Genomic DNA, 21,875 nt, shown 5'->3' on the forward strand with positions numbered 1-21,875 from the left:
GGAACTTAGGGATAATTGTAGGACGACAACTGGGAAGGAGGATATGGAGGTAGATATTACCACATCCGAGGAGAAGCGAAACTCGAACAGCTTAATGGGACTGTCATAAATATAAAGGAAAGGGTAAACACCTTTAAAATCCCTCCCGGCCAGAGGAAAAATCCTCTCACCTGTAAAGAGTTAAGAAGCTAGGATAACCTCGCTGGCACCTGACCAAAATGACCAATGAGGAGACAAGATACTTTCAAAGGCTGGGAGGAGGGAGAAAAACAAAGGGTCTGTGTCTGTCTGGGTGATGCTTTTTGCCGGGGACAGAACAGGAATGGAGTCTTAGAATTTAGTAAGTAATCTAGCTAGATATGCGTTAGATTATGATTTCTTTAAATGGCTGAGAAAATAAGCTGTGCTGAATAGAATGGATATTCCTGTCTGTGTGTCTTTTTGTAACTTAAGGTTTTGCCTAGAGGGATTCTCTATGTTTTGAATCTAATTACCCTGTAAGGTATTTACCATCCTGATTTTACAGAGGTGATTCTTTTTTACTGTTTCTTCTATTAAAATTCTTCTTTTCAAGAACTGAATGTTTTTTTCATGGTTCTTAAGATTCAAGGGTTTGGGTCTGTGGTCACCTATGCAAATTGGTGAGGATTTTTACCAAACCTTCCCCAGGAAGTGGGGTACAACGGTTGGGAGGATTTTGGGGGGGGGGGGGAAGATGTTTCCAAACAACGCTTTCCTAATAAAATAAACCCGGACAAACGTTTGGTGGTGGCAGTGGAAGTCCAAGGGCAAAGGATAAAATAGTTTGTACCTTGGGGAAGTTTTAACCTAAGCTGGTAAAAGTAAGCTTAGGAGGTTTTCATGCAGGTCCCCACATCTGTACCCTAGAGTTCAGAGTGGGGAAGGAACCTTGACAGGGACTAAATCAGGGGGCCCAGTAATCTTCATCCAAGAAGATTAAAGGAACTGGCACATGAAATTGCAAGCCCATTAGCAAAGATTTTTAATGAATCTGTAAACTCAGGGGTTGTACCGTATGACTGGAGAATTACTAACATAGTTCCTATTTTTAAGAAAGGGGGGAAAAAAGTGATCAGGGTAACTACAGGCCTGTTAGTTTGACATCTGTAGTATGCAAGGTCTTGGGAAAAAAATTTGAAGGAGAAAGTAGTTAAGGACAATGAGGTCAATGGTAATTGGGAAAAAATACAACATGGTTTTACAAAAGGTAGATCATGCCAAACCAACCTAATCTCCTCCTTTGAGAAGGTAACAGATTTTTTAGACAAAGGAAACGCAGTGGATCTAATTTACCTCCTTTTCAGGGGGAATTATTAGCTAAGCTGGAAAAGATGGGGATCAATATGAAAATTGAAAGGTGGATAAGGAACTGGTTAAAGGGGAGACTACAACGGGTCACACTGAAAGGTGAACTGTCAGGCTGGAAGGAGGTTACTAGTTCCTCAGGGATCGGTTTTGGGACCAATCTTATTTAATCTTTTTATTACTGGCCTTGACACACAAAGTGGGAATGTGCTAATAAAGTTTGCGGATGACACAAAGCTGGGAGGTATTGCCAATAGTGAGAAGGACTGGGATATCATACAGGATGATCTGGATAACCTTGTAAACTGGAATAATAGTAACAGTAATAGGATGAAATTTAATAGTGAAAAGTGCAAGATCATGCATTTAGGGATTAATAACAAGAAGTTTTGTTATAAACTGGGGACACATCACTTGGAAGTAACGGAGGAGGAGAAGGACCTCAGAGTATTGGTTGATCATAGGATGACTATGAGCCACCAATGTGATATGGCTGTGAAAAAAGCAAATGCGATCTTGGGATGCATCAGGCGAGGTATTTCCAGTAGAGATAAGGAGGTATTAGTACCATTATACAAGGCACAGGTGAGACCTCATCTGGAATATTGTGTGCAGTTCTGGTCTCCCATGTTTAAGAAAGATGAATTCAAACTGGAACAGGTATAGAGAAGGGCTACTAGGATGATCCAAGGAATGGAAAACCTGTCTTATGAAAGGAGACTCAAAGAGCTTGGCTTGTTTAGCCTAACCAAAAGAAGGCTGAGGGGAGATATGATTGCTCCCTATAAATATATCAGAGGGATAAATACCACGGACGGAGAAGAATTATTTAAGCTCAGTACTAATGTGGACACAAGAACAAATGGATATAAACCGGCCATCAAGAAGTTTCGACTTGAAATTAGACAAAGGTTTCTAACCATCAGAGGAGCAAAGTTCTGGAACAGCCTTCCAAGGGAAGCAGTGTGGGCAAAAGACCTATCTGGCTTCAAGACTAAGCTTGATAAGTTTATGGAAGGGATGATATGATGGGATAGCCTAATTGTGGCAATTAATTGATCTTCAACTATTAGCAGTAAATATGACCAATAGCCTGTGATGGGGTGTTAGATGGGGTGGGATCTGAGTTACTACAGAGAATTCTTTCCTGGGTGTCTGGCTGGTGAGTCTTGCCCACATGTTCAGGGTTTAGCTGATCGCCATATTTGGGATCAGGAAGGAATGTTCCTCCAGGGCAAATTGGCAGAGGCCCTGGGGGGTTTTCGCCTTCCTCTGCAGCGTGGGGCACGGGTCACTTGCTGGAGGATTCTCTGCACCTCAAAGTCTTTAAACCACAATTTGAGGACTTTCATAGCTCAGACATAGGTTAGAGGTTTGTTACAGGAGTGGGTGGGTGAGATTCTGTGGCCTGCATTGTGCAGGAGGTCAGACTAGATGATCATAATGGTCCATTAATTTGGGCTTGAATAGAGACTGGGAGTGGCTAAGTCATTATGCAAGGTAGCCTGTCTCCCCTTGTTTTTTTTCCTGCAAACCCCCCCCCCAAGACGTTCTGGTTAAACTTGGATTATTGCTGTGCACATTGTAAGATGAGCTGTTGCCAGCAGGAGAATGAGTTTGTGTGTGTGGTTTTTGGAGGGGGGTGTGTGTGGGGGGGTGGGAAAACCTGGATTAGTGCTGGAGGTGACCCACCTTGATTATCATGCGCATTATAAAGAGGGGTTTCAAAGGGGGATGGGCTGTTGCCAGCAGGAGAGTGAGTTTGTATGTGTGTGTGGGGGGAGGGGGGGAAGGGTGAGAAAACCTGGATTTGTGCTGGAAATGGCTCTACTTGATGATCACTTTAGATAAGCTGTTGCCAGCGGGGGAGTGGGGTGGGAGGAAGTTTTGTTTCATGGTCTCTGTGTGTATATAATGTCTTCTGCAGTTTCCACGATATGCTATGCATCCGATGAAGTGAGCTGTAGCTCACGAAAGCTCATGCTCAAATAAACTGGTTAGTCTCTAAGGTGCCACAAGTACTCCTTTTCTTCTTTCTGACCTTAAAGTCTATGATTCTATGATTCCAAAGGGGACAGCTTCTAATATCCTGGGACCACCATGGCTACTACAGCACTGCACACAGGATATTTTATATCTATCTTTGAGAACTGGGGAAGAAATAGGTCTAAAAAGAAATATTTGATAATGAGAGAAAAACACCTGGATCTGAAGAGAGTTTATAGTAAGTGAGTGAGAGTAGTTGGACAGTTTGACTGGATTGTATATGGAAGTTCAATAAACAGACAGTAATAATTTCCCCCACACACCCACACCATTCACATGGCAGCAGGGAGCCCCTTGGGGAGGTGCTTTAAGAGAGTACGTGAGGGTAATATGGAGCAGGAAAACTCCCTGGCAGTAGGTAGGAGGCAGCAGCAGGGGCAGGCAGGTGACTGGCAGCTGCAGGGAGCTGTGTTAGGCAGTTGGGGGTAGCAGTAGCCAGAACTGTGTAACCTTGGGCTGGACGGTCTCCACTGGGGAATTTTTCCTCCCATCCCTTTCCTTGTCTTGTTGCTGGCAGAGAATGGCCACCCCATCCCACCCCAGAGGCAGCTGTGTCTCAGGGCTCTGCAAGCTGCACCCATTAAGCCCCTTCTCGTTTGGGGAACGATTCAGGACAATTTCCCAAAGAAAGAAAGAAAAATTGCTGCAGGTCAAACGGGTGGGAAAATATCCCAAATCTGAGATTGTTAAATTAACATTGGAGAATTAAAGAGAAAATGGGGCAAACTCTGAAAAGGAGAATAGAGAAAGTGTCGATAATTGCTCCATCAGCACTGACCCTTCATGGAGCCATTGCTGCTTTTACACCTGAAAGGAGACTTCCTTTCTCTGACTCCTGCCCATGGGGCCATGATCGGACGTGGTGACCCAGAGAAGCTGACTTGAGGCTGATGCAAGGTAAGCAAAACCGAACCAGCCTCCCAGGGAGGGGGTTGGAAGCCGGGGGGGGGGCGGGGGGGCTGGGTTCCCCTACATGAGTGCTTCTCAACCTGGGGTACATGTACACCTGGGGGTACACAGAGGTCTTCCAAGGGGTCCTTTAACTCATCTAGATGATTGCCTAGTTTTACCACAGGCTCCAGAAAAAGCACCAGTGAAGTCCGTACAAACTACATCCCCACACAGACAGTGACTTGGGCCCACGGCTCCATACTGCGGGCCCTGACAGGGACTTGCGGGGTTTTCATTCCCCGTTGATGTATTTGCTAATTCTCGGGTACAAGGAGACAGTCCTCAGCCAGGCGCAGTCCCAGGACGCAGGGACACGCGGCTGTTTCTGGATCGGACACTCGGGACCCGCAAGTGGCCCGCTGCCCGACACCAGCCCCTGAAGTCGCCTTGGGCATAAGAACCCCCCCCCCGACCCCTCCCTCCTATTGCCCTAGGCGGGAAGGAGGGGGCTGGTCTGGGTCTCCCTGGTTACGGGGAGGGGGGGCAGTCGGACCCGGGGGGCCGTTCCGACGGACGCTGCCCGGACCACGGGGAGCAGCAGGGCCGGGCCGAGGCTCCCCCGCAGCGCAGCGGCCCGGCCGAGAGGCGGGGCCCCCAGGGACCAAGCCGCGGCCCGGGACACGAGAGTTCGCGTTCGCAGCCCTAGAGGCCGGCGCCGGCCGGGGCGGGGCGCAGGGCCGGGAGGGGGTCTCTGGGTAGCAGGGGAGAGGGGATGAGAAGTTGCGTGGGGGTGAAGGGGTGTCAGGCTGACCCCTTACCTGAGCTGGAGACGACGGAAGCGCCCCGGGGCAGGCTGGGACTTGTAGTTCCTGACTCTTCTCAGAGCGGAAGTAAGGAGCCGATTGCTCAGGCAACGCGCGCGCCCATAGCGCGGGAAGCGGAAGTGAGCCATCTGCCCACGCGCCCCCTGCCTATCCACACTGGGAATCGCAGTCTCTCTCTCAAGCTTGGCCTTCTATTGGAGGAGGGACCGTAAACACGTCAATTCGCTGCGCCCTCCCCGCTTCCTGATTGGCGGAGAGACGGCAGGGCAGCGCGGGGCGGGCAGGGCAGAGGTTCCGCCCGAACTCGGGGACTGCGGGCCTCGCAGCCCTTGGGATCCGCTCCGGGGCGGGACAGTCTGCGGGTCCTGTGGCGGGCGCGCGCTGCGGCCGTTGGGCTGGAGCCGTTGGGCTCCGCGGCGCAGCTTGGAACCCTGCTGGCACCCGCAGGCGGCCCCAGCCCGTGGGGCCGGGGGGGGGGGTTGTGCTGATCAGTCCCCGGCCCGAGGGAGAATCGCGCCCCGGCGCTGCTGCGGGTGGCGGCCGACGGTGAAGGGCGGGTCCCATCTGCACAGACTCGTGCCCAGGACAGGGAGGGGCAGCCAGCGCCGAGCTCGCAGGGACGCCGGCCGTTGACGCGCGGCAGGGCCGGGGTCTCGGTGGCAGCAGGGGGCGGGGGCGGGGCGTTTGGGATGCTGATGCTGGCCAGTGGAAATGCTGCGGTCATTGAGCGGTGAGGCAAAGGAGAGGACGGTGAGTGGCAGCTCCGCACAGGGCCGGGGTGTTCAGACACCCAGTTCAAGGCACCCTGGTGCATGTTAGAGACAAAAGGCAAACAAGGACCCAGCCCCCTGCAATGTGCCTCTCCTGGGATCAGACCCCCTGGGCACATAGGAGCCAAGTTGGGCGTGGGGTGGCGGGTCCCACAAGACAGAGGCAGCTGAAGTCCCTCCCAGTTTTGGAAACTAGGCAATGCAGAGTGAAAGGGCTTCACGCACCACCCAGCTTGGCCTCGGGGGCATCAGCAGCAAGTGGGGTCTGGGATTGAGCTGCATGGGCACCACAAAAGGCAGGCTGTGATCAAGGGGCCTGGGGAATATCTCAGTCCCTCTTTTGTAGATACAGTGAATGCAGCCTCCATTCCTGGGTCTTCCCCAGGGACAGAATATTTATTTGAAAACTAAATCTTTTAGTTGTAAGGCAGTGGTCTCCAACCTTTTTATTCACAAGGCCACTTTTTGAACTTAAGATCAACCCAGGATCTACCTAGCCCCTTCCCCAAGGCCCCGCCCTGCTCACTCCATTCCCCCCTCGCTCTGTCACTTGCTCTCCCGCACCCTCACTCTCTTTCACCAGGCTGGGGCAGAGGGTTGGGGTGCCGGAGTGAGGGGGTGCAGGTGTGACAGTTTTTTGTTACCAATCTGCCGGAGGTATCAGGTGATCAGGCTGAGGCCACAGGATCATTGGGGGTGGGGAGAAGATGACGGAGCACATCAAGCAACTGAGTTTTAAAGCTTTATTGATAAAATAATAAAATAACAGCAGAGAGTGCTGGGGGGGGGGGTGTTCCCCACGTCACTCAGAGGAAGGAAGAAAGCCCCAAGCCCTAACCCACTTTCATACTCACGCACGCACTCCCCGAAGCTGGCCAGGCCTGGGTGTAACGTAAGAAGAAGAGGGGGAAGGGTGGATGGGAGTTCTGTTCTGTGCGCACAAGTCATCCAGGGTTCACTGTGATCTCTCAATTATTCCAGCTCTCAGGAGGGTTTTAAGTCCTGGGGTCCTTTGGGGGTGTTCCATGCCATGATCTCTGTTTCTGGTGCTCTTTGTGCAGTCCAAACCGTTTTGCCTGTGTTTTTTATTTTTGCAGCCCTGTTTTCTCTGCCCTGGCTGTGGCTGGGTGAGAGAGAAACTTCTTGTCTGGTGCCATGACCTTGGACGGGGGCCAGCATCTTGTCGTTGGACTGAGCTTGCTAGCTGCAGTGTTGAGTTAACCCGTTCTCTGCTCTCTTTTTTCTTCCCCCTTTGGCCTCTTGCAGCCTGCAAAAGAATTTTCCACTCCCCACTCACACCTTTGACCCTCCCCAAAATGCTTTGCAATGCTTACAACAGTGTTAGCAACATGCAGTACTGATCTGCCTTCCCCAGAGAAACACCTGAGGTTATGACATTCCCCCCCTTGACCTCGAATCAACATATTGTTGTGGGGGGTCACCACTTAGATTTCCGCCATCCCTCTGACACGGTGGCTAGGGTCACAGTTGGGCGCCTACATAAACAGCAATATAGCAGAAACAAGATTGTTAGGGTGGCAACAATTGCATACATAGCCAGTAGTGGCTTCTGGCTGCAGTAGTAACATAACACATCCCCCCGTTGACATAAATGTCCTGTCCAAATGGCTGTGACAAAGGCAGCTTTCTCCAGATTAAACGTGTATTGCAACACCATAAAGGAGGAGGCCTCTGTCTGGAATACGGTCAGTTGTTCCCGGGTGTACGTTAAGGGCAGGAAAACATTGGGTGCAATCCATGAAAAATTAAACACAACATAGTTAGAGATATTAACCATGCTTTGCATAACTGCGGGCCAATGCACAGAAAAATTTTGCGCCTGAGACTGTAACAGCAAGTTAAGGAGCACCTTAGGGTCGGTGGTTCTTTAAACACACGCAGAGGTATTGGTAAACACATGGGCCTTAGTGGGGGCATATCCTGATGCCTCCCTTTCCCAGCAGATGTGTTGACCCACTTCATAAAAGCAGCCTGGCATTACCTTTTTTTAACACATTATTTGAGGGGGCTTCATAGGCCATAATTATCAGGTGTTGCCCTTTGCAATTTATACATGCTGATGGTTAGTGGCCGTGGTCAGCACATACCGCTTAATTGTGTTATTGGGGGGAGCCATCTCCCACATGTCACGATGGACCACCCAATCCCAGATAATATGTGATGCCACATTCCCAGGATGCAAAAAGAAAAGGAGAACTTGTGGCACCTTAGAGACTAACCAATTTATTTGAGCATAAGCTTTCGTGAGCTACAGCTCACTTCATCAGATGCATAGTGTGGAAAGTGTAGAAGATCTTATTATATACACACAAAGCATGAAAAAATATCTCCTCCAACCCCACTCTCCTGCTGGTAATAGCTTATCTAAAGTGATCACTCTCCTTACAATGTGTATCATACTATTACCAGCAGGAGAGTGGGGTGGGAGGAGATATTATGCAATCCACACCATCATCCAGATCATTTATGAAGATATTGAACAAAACCGGCCCGGGAAAAGGCAGGAATCCTTTGTCTCTCTGTTTCCCTCCCCCCTTCTAAATGGAAAAGCACCAGGTTTAAGATGGATTCCAGTATCATGTGACATGGTCACATGTCACTGTAAAACTTCATTACCCACTGGCTGGCACACACATATACAGGAAGGCTTACAAGTAAACAGAGCCATTTACAGGAAATTGATTCTGAAGCACCCTTAATGGCTTCCACGTAATATGTTTGCATCAGTAATACCAAGTTTATACCTTATTCTCCTAACTCCAGACATAGAAATAATACATGCAAACAAATGGGATGAACACACTCAGTAGATCATAAGCTTTGTAATGATACCTTATAAGAGATCTTTTGCATAAAGCATATTCTAGTTACATCATCTTCACATGTATAAACATATTTTTATAAAGCTTTTATAAAGCTTATGGAGTGCAATGTCACATGGCTCTGGGTTGGCTGGGAAGGCCTGGTGGGCAGGTGGCTTGCTGCTTCATGGCAGGGAGTGTTACAGTCCCCAGGCCGAGGGAGATGACTGCCATGGCACCTTCCCCCATGGCTCCCTGCTCCGCCTCCCCGGGCGGTGTTAGGGGGCTTATTCCTTCACCCATTCACTTCCCTGGTCCTTCTCGCATGAACAGAGATCAACAATACCCGAAGTCCAAAGGTGCAAACAATTCAATGTTTATTGGGGTGAACTTCCAGCAAGCAATGATTCCAATTTTCTTCCTTAGTGTCCCCCTTCCCAGCTCTGACACCACAGAACCTTGCCTGTGTCCCTGTTCCCATTCCCCCCTTTAGCAAAACATGATTCCAATTTCCTTCCCCTTAGCAAAACATGATTCCAATTCCCCATCCCATTCCCCATTCCCATTCCCCCCTTTTCTTCCTGATTGACTGCAGACTATATAGTAAAACCTGAGTTCTGCTTAGCTGTACCTTAACCAATCATTTTACTGAAATTTAACTAACCAATCATAACACATTGTAACATGATTATTTAACCAATTATATCCCACCACCTTAATTAGTTTACACCAGCAACATTAATTATACAGCAGACAGAAACAATCACAGAACCAGACAGAGATTATACAGACAAACAATAGGGAAATGGGGACTACAGTGATAGAACAACAAAGAAATTTGTTAGTCTCTAAGGTGTCACTAGTACTCCTTTTCTTTTTAAAGAAATGAGGATTTCACATCCCAGCTATTGATAAGTGAGTTCTTGCCAGACAGGATGCTATCAAACGAAGTTTCCTTTTACATTTTCTAGGCACTTCCCTTTCTCTGGAGGTGATAGGCATTATCAGGACAGGATTGTATTCCGAACAGCCCAATAGCACCTTATTTCAATGTGACCAGTTTGGAATGTAAGGATGTGACCGTTCGCTTCCCAGCTTATGGCTGCCTCTGCTGCTTAGCCAGAGGTCTTAGCCTAAGAACAGGGCCTCAGACTGTCACAGTATAGGCCTTTGCAGACAGGCCTGAATACCTATATCCTAACAGGCAGTATGGGGGCTGTGAGGGTCCCTCTGCTCCTCAGTGTGCCCTGACCACGTCACACTGCCTGGTGGGGAGGGCCACTCCAGGGTGCCCAGGGTCTGCAGCAATGTCGGCAACCCACCTGATCCGGCTTGAAACACGGACCAAGGAGTCTAACACATGCATGAGTCACAGGCTTGAACGAAAGCCCATGGCGCAATAAAGGTGAGGGCCAGTGTGTGCTGGCTGAGATGGAATCCCGAGGCCACTGATTTGCAGAGGGCACACCACAGCCTGTCTCGCCCACCCTGTAGGGGAGGTGTAACATAAGCATAAGTGCTAGGACCCGAAAGATGGTGAATTATGTCTGGGCAGGGCGAAGCCAGAGGAAGCTCTGGTGGAGGTCCATTGCGGTCCTGATGTGCAAATCGGTCATCCAACCCGGGTATAGGGGCAAAGGACTAATCGAACCATCTAGTAGCTGGTGCCCTCCAAAATTTCCCTCAGGATAGCTGGCACTTGTCCATCTCCACAGTTTTATCTGGTAAAGTGAATGATTAGAGGTCTTAGGGCCGAAACGATCTCAACCTATTCTTAAACTTTAACTGGGTAAGAAGCCCGGCTCGCTGGCGTGGAGCCAGGCGTGGAATGCAAGTGCCTAGAGGGCCACTTTTGGTAAGTAGAACTGGCACTGAGGGATAACCGAAAGCCGAGCTAAGGTGCCCAATGCCAACACTCATCAGACCACAGAAAAGGTGTTGGCTGATACAGAGAGCAGGAGAGTGGCCATGGAAGTTGGAATCTGCTATTTCCTTAAAAAACCAGCCTTGGATTTTTAAGACCCAAAAAACCCATTCAGATTCTTAAAAAACAGAACTTTATTAGAAAAACAAAAAAAGATAAGAGAACAACTCTGTAAGGTCAGAATGGAAGATAATCTTACAGGCAGTCAGATTCAAAACATAGAGAATCCCTCTAGGCAAAATCTTAAGTTACAAAAAGACACAAAAACAGGAATACACATTTCCTCCAGCACAGCGAATTTCACAAGCCAAAACAAAGAAAACCTAACACATTTTCTAGCTAGAGTACTTAACTAACTTTACAGGAATTGGAGGGCTTGCATCCTTGATCTGTTCCCAGCAAAGGTATCACACAGACAGACAAAAGTCTCTCCCCCTGCCCCCCAGATTTTAAAGTATCTTTTCCCCTCATTGGTCATTTTGGGTCAGGTGTCAGCCAGGTTACCCCAGCTACTTAACCCTTTACAGGTAAAAGGACTTTGCCTCTGGCCAGGAGGGATTTTATAGCACTGTATACAGAAAGGTGGTTATCCTTCCCTTTATATTTATGATAACACCCTTCTCCACCTCACTGATTACCCAGAGATGCATAGAAGGTCTTAAGAGAGTCATAGTTACTCCTGCCATTTGAGAGCACTGGGAAGAAATCACATTGTGTCAACACCCACTGCAGAGATTCACGATGCTTTGTTTTAATTAAACAGTCAGATTCCCCTGGTCTGCATCAGGTCTAAGTCAGATGCTAGGTGCCAGCTGAGGTGGAACACCACCCCTCCCACCATCCCCAGAGAGGGGGAGAGGTGAGCGATGCCTGCTGCAGCTGGGGCGATCCACAGGAAGGGCCCAACTCACATCCAGAGTTGCCGCCACCCCTGGAGAGGGCGGCGCCTCATCCAGCCATGGATCACGTCCAGCCCCTCTTGTCACTCCAGTCCTTAGAGCCAATCTTTATCCCAAAGTTACGGATCTGGCTTGCCAACTTCCCTTTCCTACATTGTTCTAACATGCCAGAGGCTGTTCACCTTGGAGACCTGCTGAAGATATGGGTATGGCCCAGCACGAGATTTACACCATCTCCCCCAGATTTTCAAAAGCCAGTGAGAGCTCACCAGACACTGCTGGAACATTGGTGCTTTCCAAGGCTCGGGCCACTCTCTTGGAGTGAACCCATTCCAGGGTGCCCTGCCCTTCACAAAGAAAAGAGAACTCTCCCCGGGGCTCCTGCCGGCTTCTCTGGAATCTGCCCAGCACAAGGAAGCAGGAAAATGACTACCAGTTTACAGCTCAGGGAGGAGACGACGCTGAGTGGCCTGAAGGTGTCTACTACGAAGGGAAAAGTACTGATGGCGTGGAAGAGGTGAACCTCTCCATGACCCTTGGGCGTATGCAGCGACAACAGATCAAGGAGCTGTGCACTAGCTATGCGCCGAAGTTCTCAGCCACCCCAGGACTGACTGAACGGGCATACCTCTACACTGACACACGTAATGCTCACCCAATTAAAGTCCAACCTTACCGGGTGTCTCCTCAAGCTAAAACTACTATAGACCGGGAGATCCAGGATATGTTACAGATGGGTGTAATCCGCCCCTCTGGAAGTGCATGGGCATCTCCAGTGGTTCTAGTTCCCAAACCAGATAGGGAGATACGTTTTTGCGTGGACTACAGTAAGCTAAATGCTGTAACTTGCCCAGACAACTATCCCATGCCACGCACAGATGAACTGTTAGAGAAACTGGGATGGGCCCAGTTCATCTCTACCTTGGACTTAACCAAGAGGTACTGGCAGGTACCGCTAGATGAATCCGCCAAGGAAAGGTCAGCCTTCACCACACATGTCGGGCTGTGTGAATTTAATGTACTCCCTTTCCGGCTGAGAAATACACCTGCCACCTTCCAAAGACTTGTAGATGGTCTCCTAGTGGGACTAGGAGAATATGCAGTCGCCTACCTTGACGATGTGGTCATATTTTCAGATTCCTGGGCAGAACACCTGGAACATCTACAAAAAGTCTTTGAGTGCATAAGGGAGGGAGGACTAACTGTTAAGGCTAAGAAGTGTCAAATAGGGCTAAACAGAGTGACTTACCTTGGACATCAGGTGGGTCAAGGAACTATCAGCCCCCTACAGGCCAAAGTGGATGCTATCCAAAAGTGGCCTGTCCCAAAGTCAAAGAAACAGGTTCAATCCTTCTTAGGCTTGGCCGGTTATTACAGACGATTTGTACCGCACTACAGCCAAATCGCCGCCCCACTGACAGACCTAACCAAAAAGAAACAGCCAAATGCCGTTCAGTGGACCGAAGCGTGTCAGAAGGCCTTTAACCAGCTTAAAGTGACACTCATGTCTGACCCTGTACTAAGGGCCCCAGACTTTGACAAACCGTTCCTAGTAACCACAGATGCGTCCGAGCGTGGTGTGGGAGCAGTTTTAATGCAGAAAGGACCTGATCAAGAATTCCACCCTGTAGTGTTTCTTAGCAAAAAACTGTCTGAGAGGGAAAGCAACTGGTCAGTCAGTGAAAAAGAATGTTACGCCATTGTCTACGCCCTGGAAAAGCTACGCCCATATGTTTGGGGACGGTGTTTCCACCTGCAAACCAACCATGCTGCGCTACAGTGGCTACATACCACCATGGGAAATAACAAAAAACTTATTCGGTGGAGTTTAGCTCTCCAAGATTTTGATTTCGACATCCAACACATCTCAGGAGCTTCTAACAAAGTGGCTGATGCACTCTCCCGTGAAAGTTTCCCAGAATCAACTGGTTAAAATCGTCCTTGAGATGTGGAAAATATTGTTAGTCTTTATGTACTTGGTAGTATATTTAGAGGTGCATGTGTCTTATTAACTGTGTTTTTCCTAGAGCTCCAGGAAGAAATCCCAGCCAGCGTTTCACCCTAGCTGAGATTTGGGGGGCGTGTCATAAATATAAAGGGAAGGGTAAACCCCTTCAAAATACCTCCTGGCCAGAGGACAAATCCTCTCACCTGTAAAGGGTTAAGAAGCTAAAGGTAACCTCGCTGGCACCTGACCAAAATGACCAATGAGGAGACAAGATACTTTCAAAAGCTGGGAGGGGGGAGAAAAACAAAGGGTCTGGGTCTGTCTGTTTGATGCTTTTGCCGGAGACAGAATCATAGAATCATAGAATATCAGGGTTGGAAGGGACCTCAGGAGGTCATCTAGTCCAACCCCCTGCTCAAAGCAGGACCAATCCCCAATTAAATCATCCCAGCCAGGGCTTTGTCAAGCCTGACCTTAAAAACTTCTAAGGAAGGAGATTCTACCACCTCCCTAGGTAATGCATTCCAGTGTTTCACCACCCTCTTAGTGAAAAAGTTTTTCCTAATATCCAACCTAAACCTCCCCCACTGCAACTTGAGACCATTACTCCTTGTCCTGTCCTCTTCTACCACTGAGAATAGTCTAGAACGATCCTCTCTGGAACCACCTCTCAGGTAGCTGAAAGTAGCTATCAAATCCCCTCTCATTCTTCTCTTCTGCAGACTAAACAATCCCAGTTCCCTCAGCCTCTCCTCATAAGTCATGTGTTCCAGACCCCTAATCATTTTTGTTGCCCTTCGCTGGACTCTCTCCAATTTATCCACATCCTTCTTGTAGTGTGGGGCCCAAAACTGGACACAGTACTCCAGATGAGGCCTCACCAATGTCGAATAGAGGGGAACGATCACGTCCCTCAATCTGCTCGCTATGCCCCTACTTATACATCCCAAAATGCCATTGGCCTTCTTGGCAACAAGGGCACACTGCTGACTCATATCCAGCTTCTCGTCCACTGTCACCCTTAGGTCCTTTTTCACAGAAGTGCTGCCTAGCCATTCGGTCCCTAGTCTGTAGCGGTGCATTGGGTTCTTCCGTCCTAAGTGCAGGACCCTGCACTTATCCTTATTGAATTTCATCAGATTTCTTTTGGCCCAATCCTCCAATTTGTCTAGGTCCCTCTGTATCCTATCCCTGCCCTCCAGCGTATCTACCACTCCTCCCAGTTTAGTATCATCCGCAAATTTGCTGAGAGTGCAATCCACACCATCCTCCAGATCATTTATGAAGATATTGAACAAAACCGGCCCCAGGACCGACCCCTGGGGCACTCCACTTGACACCGGCTGCCAACTAGACATGGAGCCATTGATCACTACCCATTGAGCTCAACAATCTAGCCAACTTTCTACCCACCTTAGAGTGCATTCATCCAGCCCATACTTCTTTAACTTGCTGACAAGAATACTGTGGGAGACCATGTCAAAAGCTTTGCTAAAGTCAAGAAACAATACATCCACTGCTTTCCCTTCATCCACAGAACCAGTAATCTCATCATAGAAGGTGATTAGATTAGTCAGGCATGACCTTCCCTTGGTGAATCCATGTTGACTGTTCCTGATCACTTTCCTCTCATGTAAGTGCTTCAGAATTGATTCTTTGAGGACCTGCTCCATGATTTTTCCGGGGACTGAGGTGAGGCTGACTGGCCTATAGTTCCGAGGATCCTCCTTCTTCCCTTTTTTAAAGATGGGCACTACATTCACCTTTTTCCAGTCGTCCGGGACCTCCCCCAGTCGCCATGAGTTTTCAAAGATAATGGCCAATGGCTCTGCAAACACATCCGCCAACTCCTTTAGTAACCCTCGGATGCAGTGCATCCGGCCCCAGAGACTTGTGCTCATCCAGCTTTTCTAAATAGTCCCGAACCACTTCTTTCTCCACAGAGGGCTGGTCACCTCCTCCCCATGCTGTGCTGCCCAGTGCAGTAGTCTGGGAGCTGACCTTGTTTGTGAAGACAAAGGCAAAAAAAAAAAGCATTGAGTACATTAGCTTTTTCCACATCCTCTGTCAGTAGGTTGCCTCCCTGTAGTGAGGCAGTGTGGTGCCCCACCACCCCGCAGAGGGAAAAACCTCCCCAGACACCAAAGTGGGCAGAGCCAGTGGATCCTGTGCCCGTCCCCCAAAACTCAAGGCTCAGGACAGGAAGCATAAAAACCCAACCCCAGAGCTCACTTGGGCAACAGCTGCTGGAGAGGCCAGACACCTGTGGCCTGGCTCTGGCTTGGGAGACCCTGGCAATTCATGGCTGACCAGAGGACTGGCCAGACTGGCCAATGCCTAATGCCGACTGGTGAATGGAGGAGCTGCCAAGCCTACCCGTCGCTACCTACCCAGAGGAGCTGCCAAGCTTACCCCTTGCCAGCTACCAGGAGGAACCCATGGTGCTGGAACCCTCTGAGGACACCACCCTGACCCAGGTATCCTATGAGGGGGAGTCCGGAAGTAGCTTGGGGGCAGCTGACCCTCGTCTGGCTGCAGCACTGCCAGAGCCAATGTCAGTGTGTTGCAGCCAGGATCCCCACTGACACAGCAGTAGGTCTTCTGCTGCTGCTAGGATGCAGTGGAGTGGGTGGGCCTGCATCCCCCCTGCCACCCACCTGGCGGGTGGCAGTCTCCCCCTCTCCCTGGTTGCTCAAAGCCAGGAGCCTGGGGTTTGCTGTTGAACTATTTGCTCAGTCCCTGCCTGAGCTTCTGATGTTTGCAGGTCTTGCCCTGTCTCAGGGCACAGGCTTTTCTTGAACTATTTGCTCAGTCCCTGTCTCAGGGCCTGAGCCTGTGACTATTTGTTGCTGCCCATCCTGACCCAGGGCATGGTCTTATATTGTACTGCTTTCGGGGCCCTGCCTGAAGGTCTGGGCCAAAGACTGAGTATTCCCCAACTCCGCAGAAAGGATGTAGTGAGGCGGGGTGGTGCCCCACCACCCTGCAGAGGGCCAAGTCCCCTTACACTCCCCCATTCAGTAAGGGGCCCACACTGTCCTTGACCACCTTCTTGTTGCTAATATACCTGTAGAAAACCTTCTTGTTACTCTTAACATCCCTTGCTAGCTGCAACTCCAAGTGTGATTTGGCCTTCCTGATTTCACTCCTGCATGCCTTAGCAATATTTTTATACCCCTCCCTGGTCATTTGGTTGACCTGGTGGCTGGCAGGGACTTAAGCCCGGACCCCAGAGGGCCTGAGGGGGCTTGGCAGGGCAGGTCCTGCCACCCCCTTTCCTCTTCCCTCCTTGGGGCTCTGGGTTGACCTGGTGACCCGGGTGCCTAGCCAACAGGTCAACCCATTGTACACTATGGGTTGACCAGGTGGCTGGTTTGCTTTCCAGCTCACGTGTCACCCCCCTCCAAGGGCAGTGCAGTAGTGACTGTGAGGATCACAGAGGGGGCTTAATAGTAGAGATGGAGCAGGTCCGGGGGAGGCTTAATAGTTGTACTCTGGGCAGTCGGGGGGGAGGCTTAATAATCATCCCCTCGGTGATGAGGGGGTCAGTTGTCCCCTGGAAAGTTGGGTTGTCAGGGGGAGGGGGGGTCAGGTTTTATAATTAGGGTCCAGAGGGTCCCTGGACCTGCTACTACTACCGCTGAGAGGCAGCCTCCAAGGCTAGGAACACAGCACTGAGGCCGGGGAGAGAGAAGGAGGAGCAGCTGCGGGGGGGGGCACAAGGGGTCCCTGGACCACATCCTGCCACTGGTTAGAAGCTTGTGTCCCAAGCTGAGAAGGGAGCACCCAGGTTGGGTAGAGAGGAGCAGTAGGAGCACCTTCCCACAGTTCTCGTAGGGTCGAAGGATTCCCTCAAGAGGCTTGGTCTGGGGCCCCTGCGGAGGAAGCCAGGGAGGGGTGGGGAGTTAGAACATGACTCTCCAGCCCCGGGTGCCTGTCAGGCTCAGCTAGGCATGAGGGGCCGGGCCCTCATGTTCAGTTTAGGTTAGGCCTGGCATCAGGTCAAGACCTGGGGAAAAGGACTGGAAATTTTTCTTAGTCCCCACTTGGCCACCAGGTCAACCCCAGTCTAGCAAACAGGTTGACCTGATGCCCAGTAATATTGTGGTACTATCATGGATGTCCACAGGAGGGAAAAACCCAGCCAGGCCTGGCCTGGAGTAGGTGGCCATGGCTGATTCTGGGGTGGTGCCTGCTCCCAGCAGCAAGGTCCAGGGGGGCTGAGCAACACTGGACAAATCCACCTCAGGGCTGGGGGCACCTCCTGCAGTTTTGGGTGCTGTGGGTCCCACATGGAGGAGGCTGCACACCCACTATCCAGGCCAGCCAAGCCAGGCTAGGCCTCACCTGGGTGGCAGCTGGAGGATTTGGGGTGGCTCTGTGGGCCAGCAGCTGGGTGCAGGGGGTTTGAGCAACTCCAGGTGAGTCTGCCCCAGGACGAGGGATGCCTCCTGCAACTTTGGGGGCTATGGGTACCCACTGGAGGAAGCCCAGGGGAGCTGGACACCCAGTGCCCAGCCTGCTAGGCCAGGCCTTGCCTGGGTGGGCACTGGAGGATTTAGGGTGGCTCTGTGGGCTGGTGGCTGGGTGCAGGGGGGTCCAAGCAACTGATACTGCTGGATACTGATCAGATCCAGCAGCTCTGAAATGCTCCAAACAGGATAGATTTCCAAGCAGGAGGCCCCAATGGTCAACTGGGAGGATACGATGTGAGCACTTCATGCCAAGCAAACAGGAAGAGGAATTTCAACAATTCCTGGGCCTTTAAAGGGAGAGGATTCACCTAGCTACAGGGTAGTGGAGTTGAGACTGTTGACCAGAGGGGTCAGGATAGGCATTGTGAGACACCTTCCGAAGCCCAATCACAGCACTAAAATCAAGCACAGTGTCTACACTAGCACTTCGGTGACATAACTTTTGCGTAAAAACCCTTACAACTCTCATAGAAGTGGTTTTATTATGTCGGTGAAACAGCGGAGTTCCATCGCCAAAAGTGCCTTTGCAGCATCTATACCTCTCTAGACAAGGCCTTAGGTACAGCATGGGAGAATGATGTTTGTTTTCTGGCCAATAGAGGTTTGAGTTTTATTGCCTAAAAAATTCAGACACCAAGCCGTGTGTAGTGTGGAAATTCGGGGGGTGGGGCAGAGAGGGGGTTCTTTTGTTTTGCTTTTCTCATTTTAAATGTCCTTGATCATTTTGATGGGGGAAATGTTTGTACAAAGCCAAGAACACATAAGAAAAATTAAAAATTTCCACAGGAGTGAACAGGTTTCCAAATGCCAAGGCAGGGGCGGAGATTTACATGAAGCGGGTTTAGGGGATAAGTGAGAGGCTTTTGTTGCAGCACAGAGGTTTTGCAGTGTCATTTTTCCCAAGTGACAAGTCCCTCACATTGCCCCCTTGTGCTGCTGCCCCAGCTCAGCCCCCACTGTCACGCCTAGCTGTCACACCTCCCGCTGACAAACACCCCTGTACATCAGAGACAAACTCTCTTAATCTGCCCCTTCTCCTAGCTAAACCCCCACCCTGCAGGGCCCCAGAACAACTCCCACCTAGTTGGATCTCCTAGGTCCCTGTGCAGGGAAGCAGCAAGTTCCTACCACATTAGTATCATGATATGCCCACTTATCACAGGGGAGATTGGGGCATGATTCCCTGATGGGAAAGCTGCGATTTTGACACTAAGGGTATGTATACATTGCAATTAAAATGGGTGTCTGGTCTAGGCCAGCTGACTTGGGGTTACAGGGCTTGTCTGGAATGGTGGCTGAACATCCAAAATATTTAAATAAATGGTATTCTATTATTAACAGTGTGATTAAAAATGCAATTCATTTTTTTTTAAATTTCAGGATTAAGTGCAATTAATTTTATTTGATTCACAGCCCTAGTTTTTAATATCAGGATAGTGAACTCAAGCTAGCTAACTCCATGGAAAATCCTAGTAGAGTCAAGGTCCAGGTAAATTTAACCTCCATGTACCTAGTTGAAGTCACTCCTAGTTACCCCACCTGGGGCTGATGGACATTCCTATTGGAGAGACACACACCTCCATGACATAGCACAAAGGAGTTGATAAAAGGAGTGTGGGATTCATCCCAAGGAAAGGTGAGCTGCAAAAGGGAAAAGCAGACAACTCAGGTGGAGGAGTTGAGAGACCACAGTGACACAAATGCTGCTTTAAAGTTCAGTATGTGGAAATTAGCAAATGGAAAACAAAATCTTTTCTTAGCCCTAAACAATGTTTTTATCCCTTGCAGATTCTCTGATGACAAATAAGGGCTGAGCTCTGACGGAAGAATTTCCCACACTTGGAGCATTCATAGGGTCTCTCTCCTGTGTGTATCCTCTGATGTCTAATAAGGTGTGAGCGCCGAGTGAAAGTTTTCCCACACTGGCAGCATTCATAGGGCCGCTCCCCTTTGTGGATTCTCTGATGCTTAATAAGGGTTGAGCACCGAGTGAAGGTTTTCCCACACTCACAACATTCATAGGGTTTCTCCCCTGCGTGGATCCTCTGATGTTGAATAAGGTTTGAGCGCTCAGTGAAGGTTTTCCCACACTTACAGCATTCATGAGGTCTCTCCCCTTTATGGATTCTCTGATGTCTAATAAGATGAGAGCTGTGAGTGAAGGTTTTCCCACATTCACAACATTCATAGGGTTTCTCTCCTGTGTGGATCCTCTGATGTTGAATAAGGTTTGAGCGCTCAGTGAAGGTTTTCCCACACTTACAGCATCCATAGGGTTTCTCCCCTGTGTGGATCCGCTGATGATTATTCAGGGTTGAGATTCGAGCAAAGGTTTTCCCACACTCACAGCATTCATAGGGTCGCTCCCCTGTGTGGATTTTCTGATGTCTAATAAGGTGTGAGCGCCTACTGAACTTTTTCCCACACTCAACACATGTGGTGTTTCTCTCTCCCATGGGGATTCTCTGCTGGGCCATAGTTTCCTTGAGACATTTGTGAGTTCCCTGATAATAACCAGATTGACCAACTTTCTGTGTTGGCTGGTTTCCCTGCCACATCTCTGGAATGTGCTGACTCTCACAGGCTTTTCCCTGATCACAACTCCTGGACACAATCCCTTTGCATCTTTGCAATAATGCACCATGTGATTCCACTTCCTCATCATCTTCCTGCTGAGGATTCTGCTCCACGGTCTCACTCCCTAGTCCAGCACCTGTAGGGACAGAGAAAGAAAAACCATCAGAAACAGGAATGGAAAAGGGGAGAAAAAACTGGAAGAACACCTGGAGATGGGGAGGGGGAAAAAAATTTAAAAAAAAACCAGGCACTGAATTTCCCCAAACTCTTCCCCAAAGGGGAGACAGGAAGGGATGAATTCTTCATCCAGTCCCCACCCAAATACTCAGAGAAGGGAGTGCAGGGAGGGAGCTACTGCCAGGAGTTAGTCAGAATGGTAGGAAGTAGGGCTGTCAATTCACTGCAGTTAAGTCAAGTGATTAACGCAAAACAAATTAACTAGATTGAAAAAAACAAAAAAAAGTCACGATTAATGGCAGTTTTAATCCTGTGGTTAAAAAATAATAGAATACCGATTGAAAATTATAAATATTTTTGGATTTTTCTTCTATATTTTCAAATATATTGATTTCAATTACAATACAGAATATTAAGTGTATAGTGTTCACTTCACGTTATTTTTTATTATATTTGAACTGTAATAAAGATCAACAAAAAAGTGTGATGTGAATTGAAAAATACTAGTACTGTAGTACAAGCTCTTTATCATACAAGTGCACCTTACAAATGTAGAATTATGTGTGTTTATTTTACCTAACTGCATTGAATAGGGACTATAGCAACCAAAATAATGTAAAATCTTAGAACCTATAAGTCCACTCAATCCTACCTCTTGTTCAGCCAACCGCTAAGACAAACAAGTTTGTTCACATTTATAGGAAATAATGCTGCCCGCTTCTTATTAACAATGTCACCTGCAAGTGAGAATAGGCATTCACAATTTGTTCACACTTGTGTTGTAACTGGCGTTGCAAGGTGTGACAGGTTGTCATCCCGAGGGTGCAGTCTGGTAGCTGTGGGAATCGTTTTGCCCCCATAACCATTAAGCTGGGCTGGTCTCTCTCACACTGCTCTGCTGGTGATTCAGCCAGCCTCTCCAGGCCCTGTTATCGCCCAACATGACAGCAGGTGGTGCCACACACTCAACTGAGCTACCTGAGTACTTTACCTAAGCCACTCAAGGACAGACAGAAGACAACAGCCAATTCCCCAGCACTGCACCCTTGCTGGAGTATAAATGCAGTATTATACTGTCTTGCACTGCACAGGGATCAATAAAATGCAAGCTCATCAATATAGGTCACTTTCCCCTTAATGTTGGAAAGATATGCAACAGCCTTTGTTTACAGAGCTGAGATTTTTCAGACACTTCA

General features: G+C 49.1%; 2 protein-coding genes across 7 annotated transcripts in view; both read right to left on the bottom strand.

Annotated features, from left to right (window-relative positions):
• Positions 1 to 5,234, bottom strand: part of LOC114021049 (zinc finger protein 501) — a 44,494-nt gene extending 39,260 nt beyond the window's left edge. For 3 of the 4 annotated variants that reach the window (XM_043534114.1, XM_043534117.1, XM_043534115.1), the window contains exon 1: positions 5,082 to 5,218. The gene's annotated coding sequence lies outside the window, so the exon portion shown is untranslated. Of the gene's footprint in view, positions 1 to 5,081 lie in introns of all 4 variants that reach the window. The other variant, XM_043534120.1, reaches the window with a different exon arrangement.
• Positions 5,235 to 18,388: 13,154 nt separating this feature from the next.
• Positions 18,389 to 21,875, bottom strand: part of LOC114021050 (zinc finger protein 3 homolog) — a 60,915-nt gene continuing 57,428 nt past the window's right edge. For all 3 annotated transcript variants that reach the window (XM_037882109.2, XM_037882107.1, XM_037882110.2), the window contains exon 4: positions 18,389 to 20,638. In XM_037882109.2, coding sequence (XP_037738037.1) covers positions 19,701 to 20,638 — 938 coding nt within the window. In that variant the 3' untranslated portion in view covers positions 18,389 to 19,700. The remainder of the gene's footprint in view (positions 20,639 to 21,875) is intronic.

Source organism: Chelonia mydas, chromosome 22, assembly GCF_015237465.2.
Source record: "Chelonia mydas isolate rCheMyd1 chromosome 22, rCheMyd1.pri.v2, whole genome shotgun sequence".
Classification (NCBI taxonomy): domain Eukaryota; kingdom Metazoa; phylum Chordata; order Testudines; family Cheloniidae; genus Chelonia; species Chelonia mydas.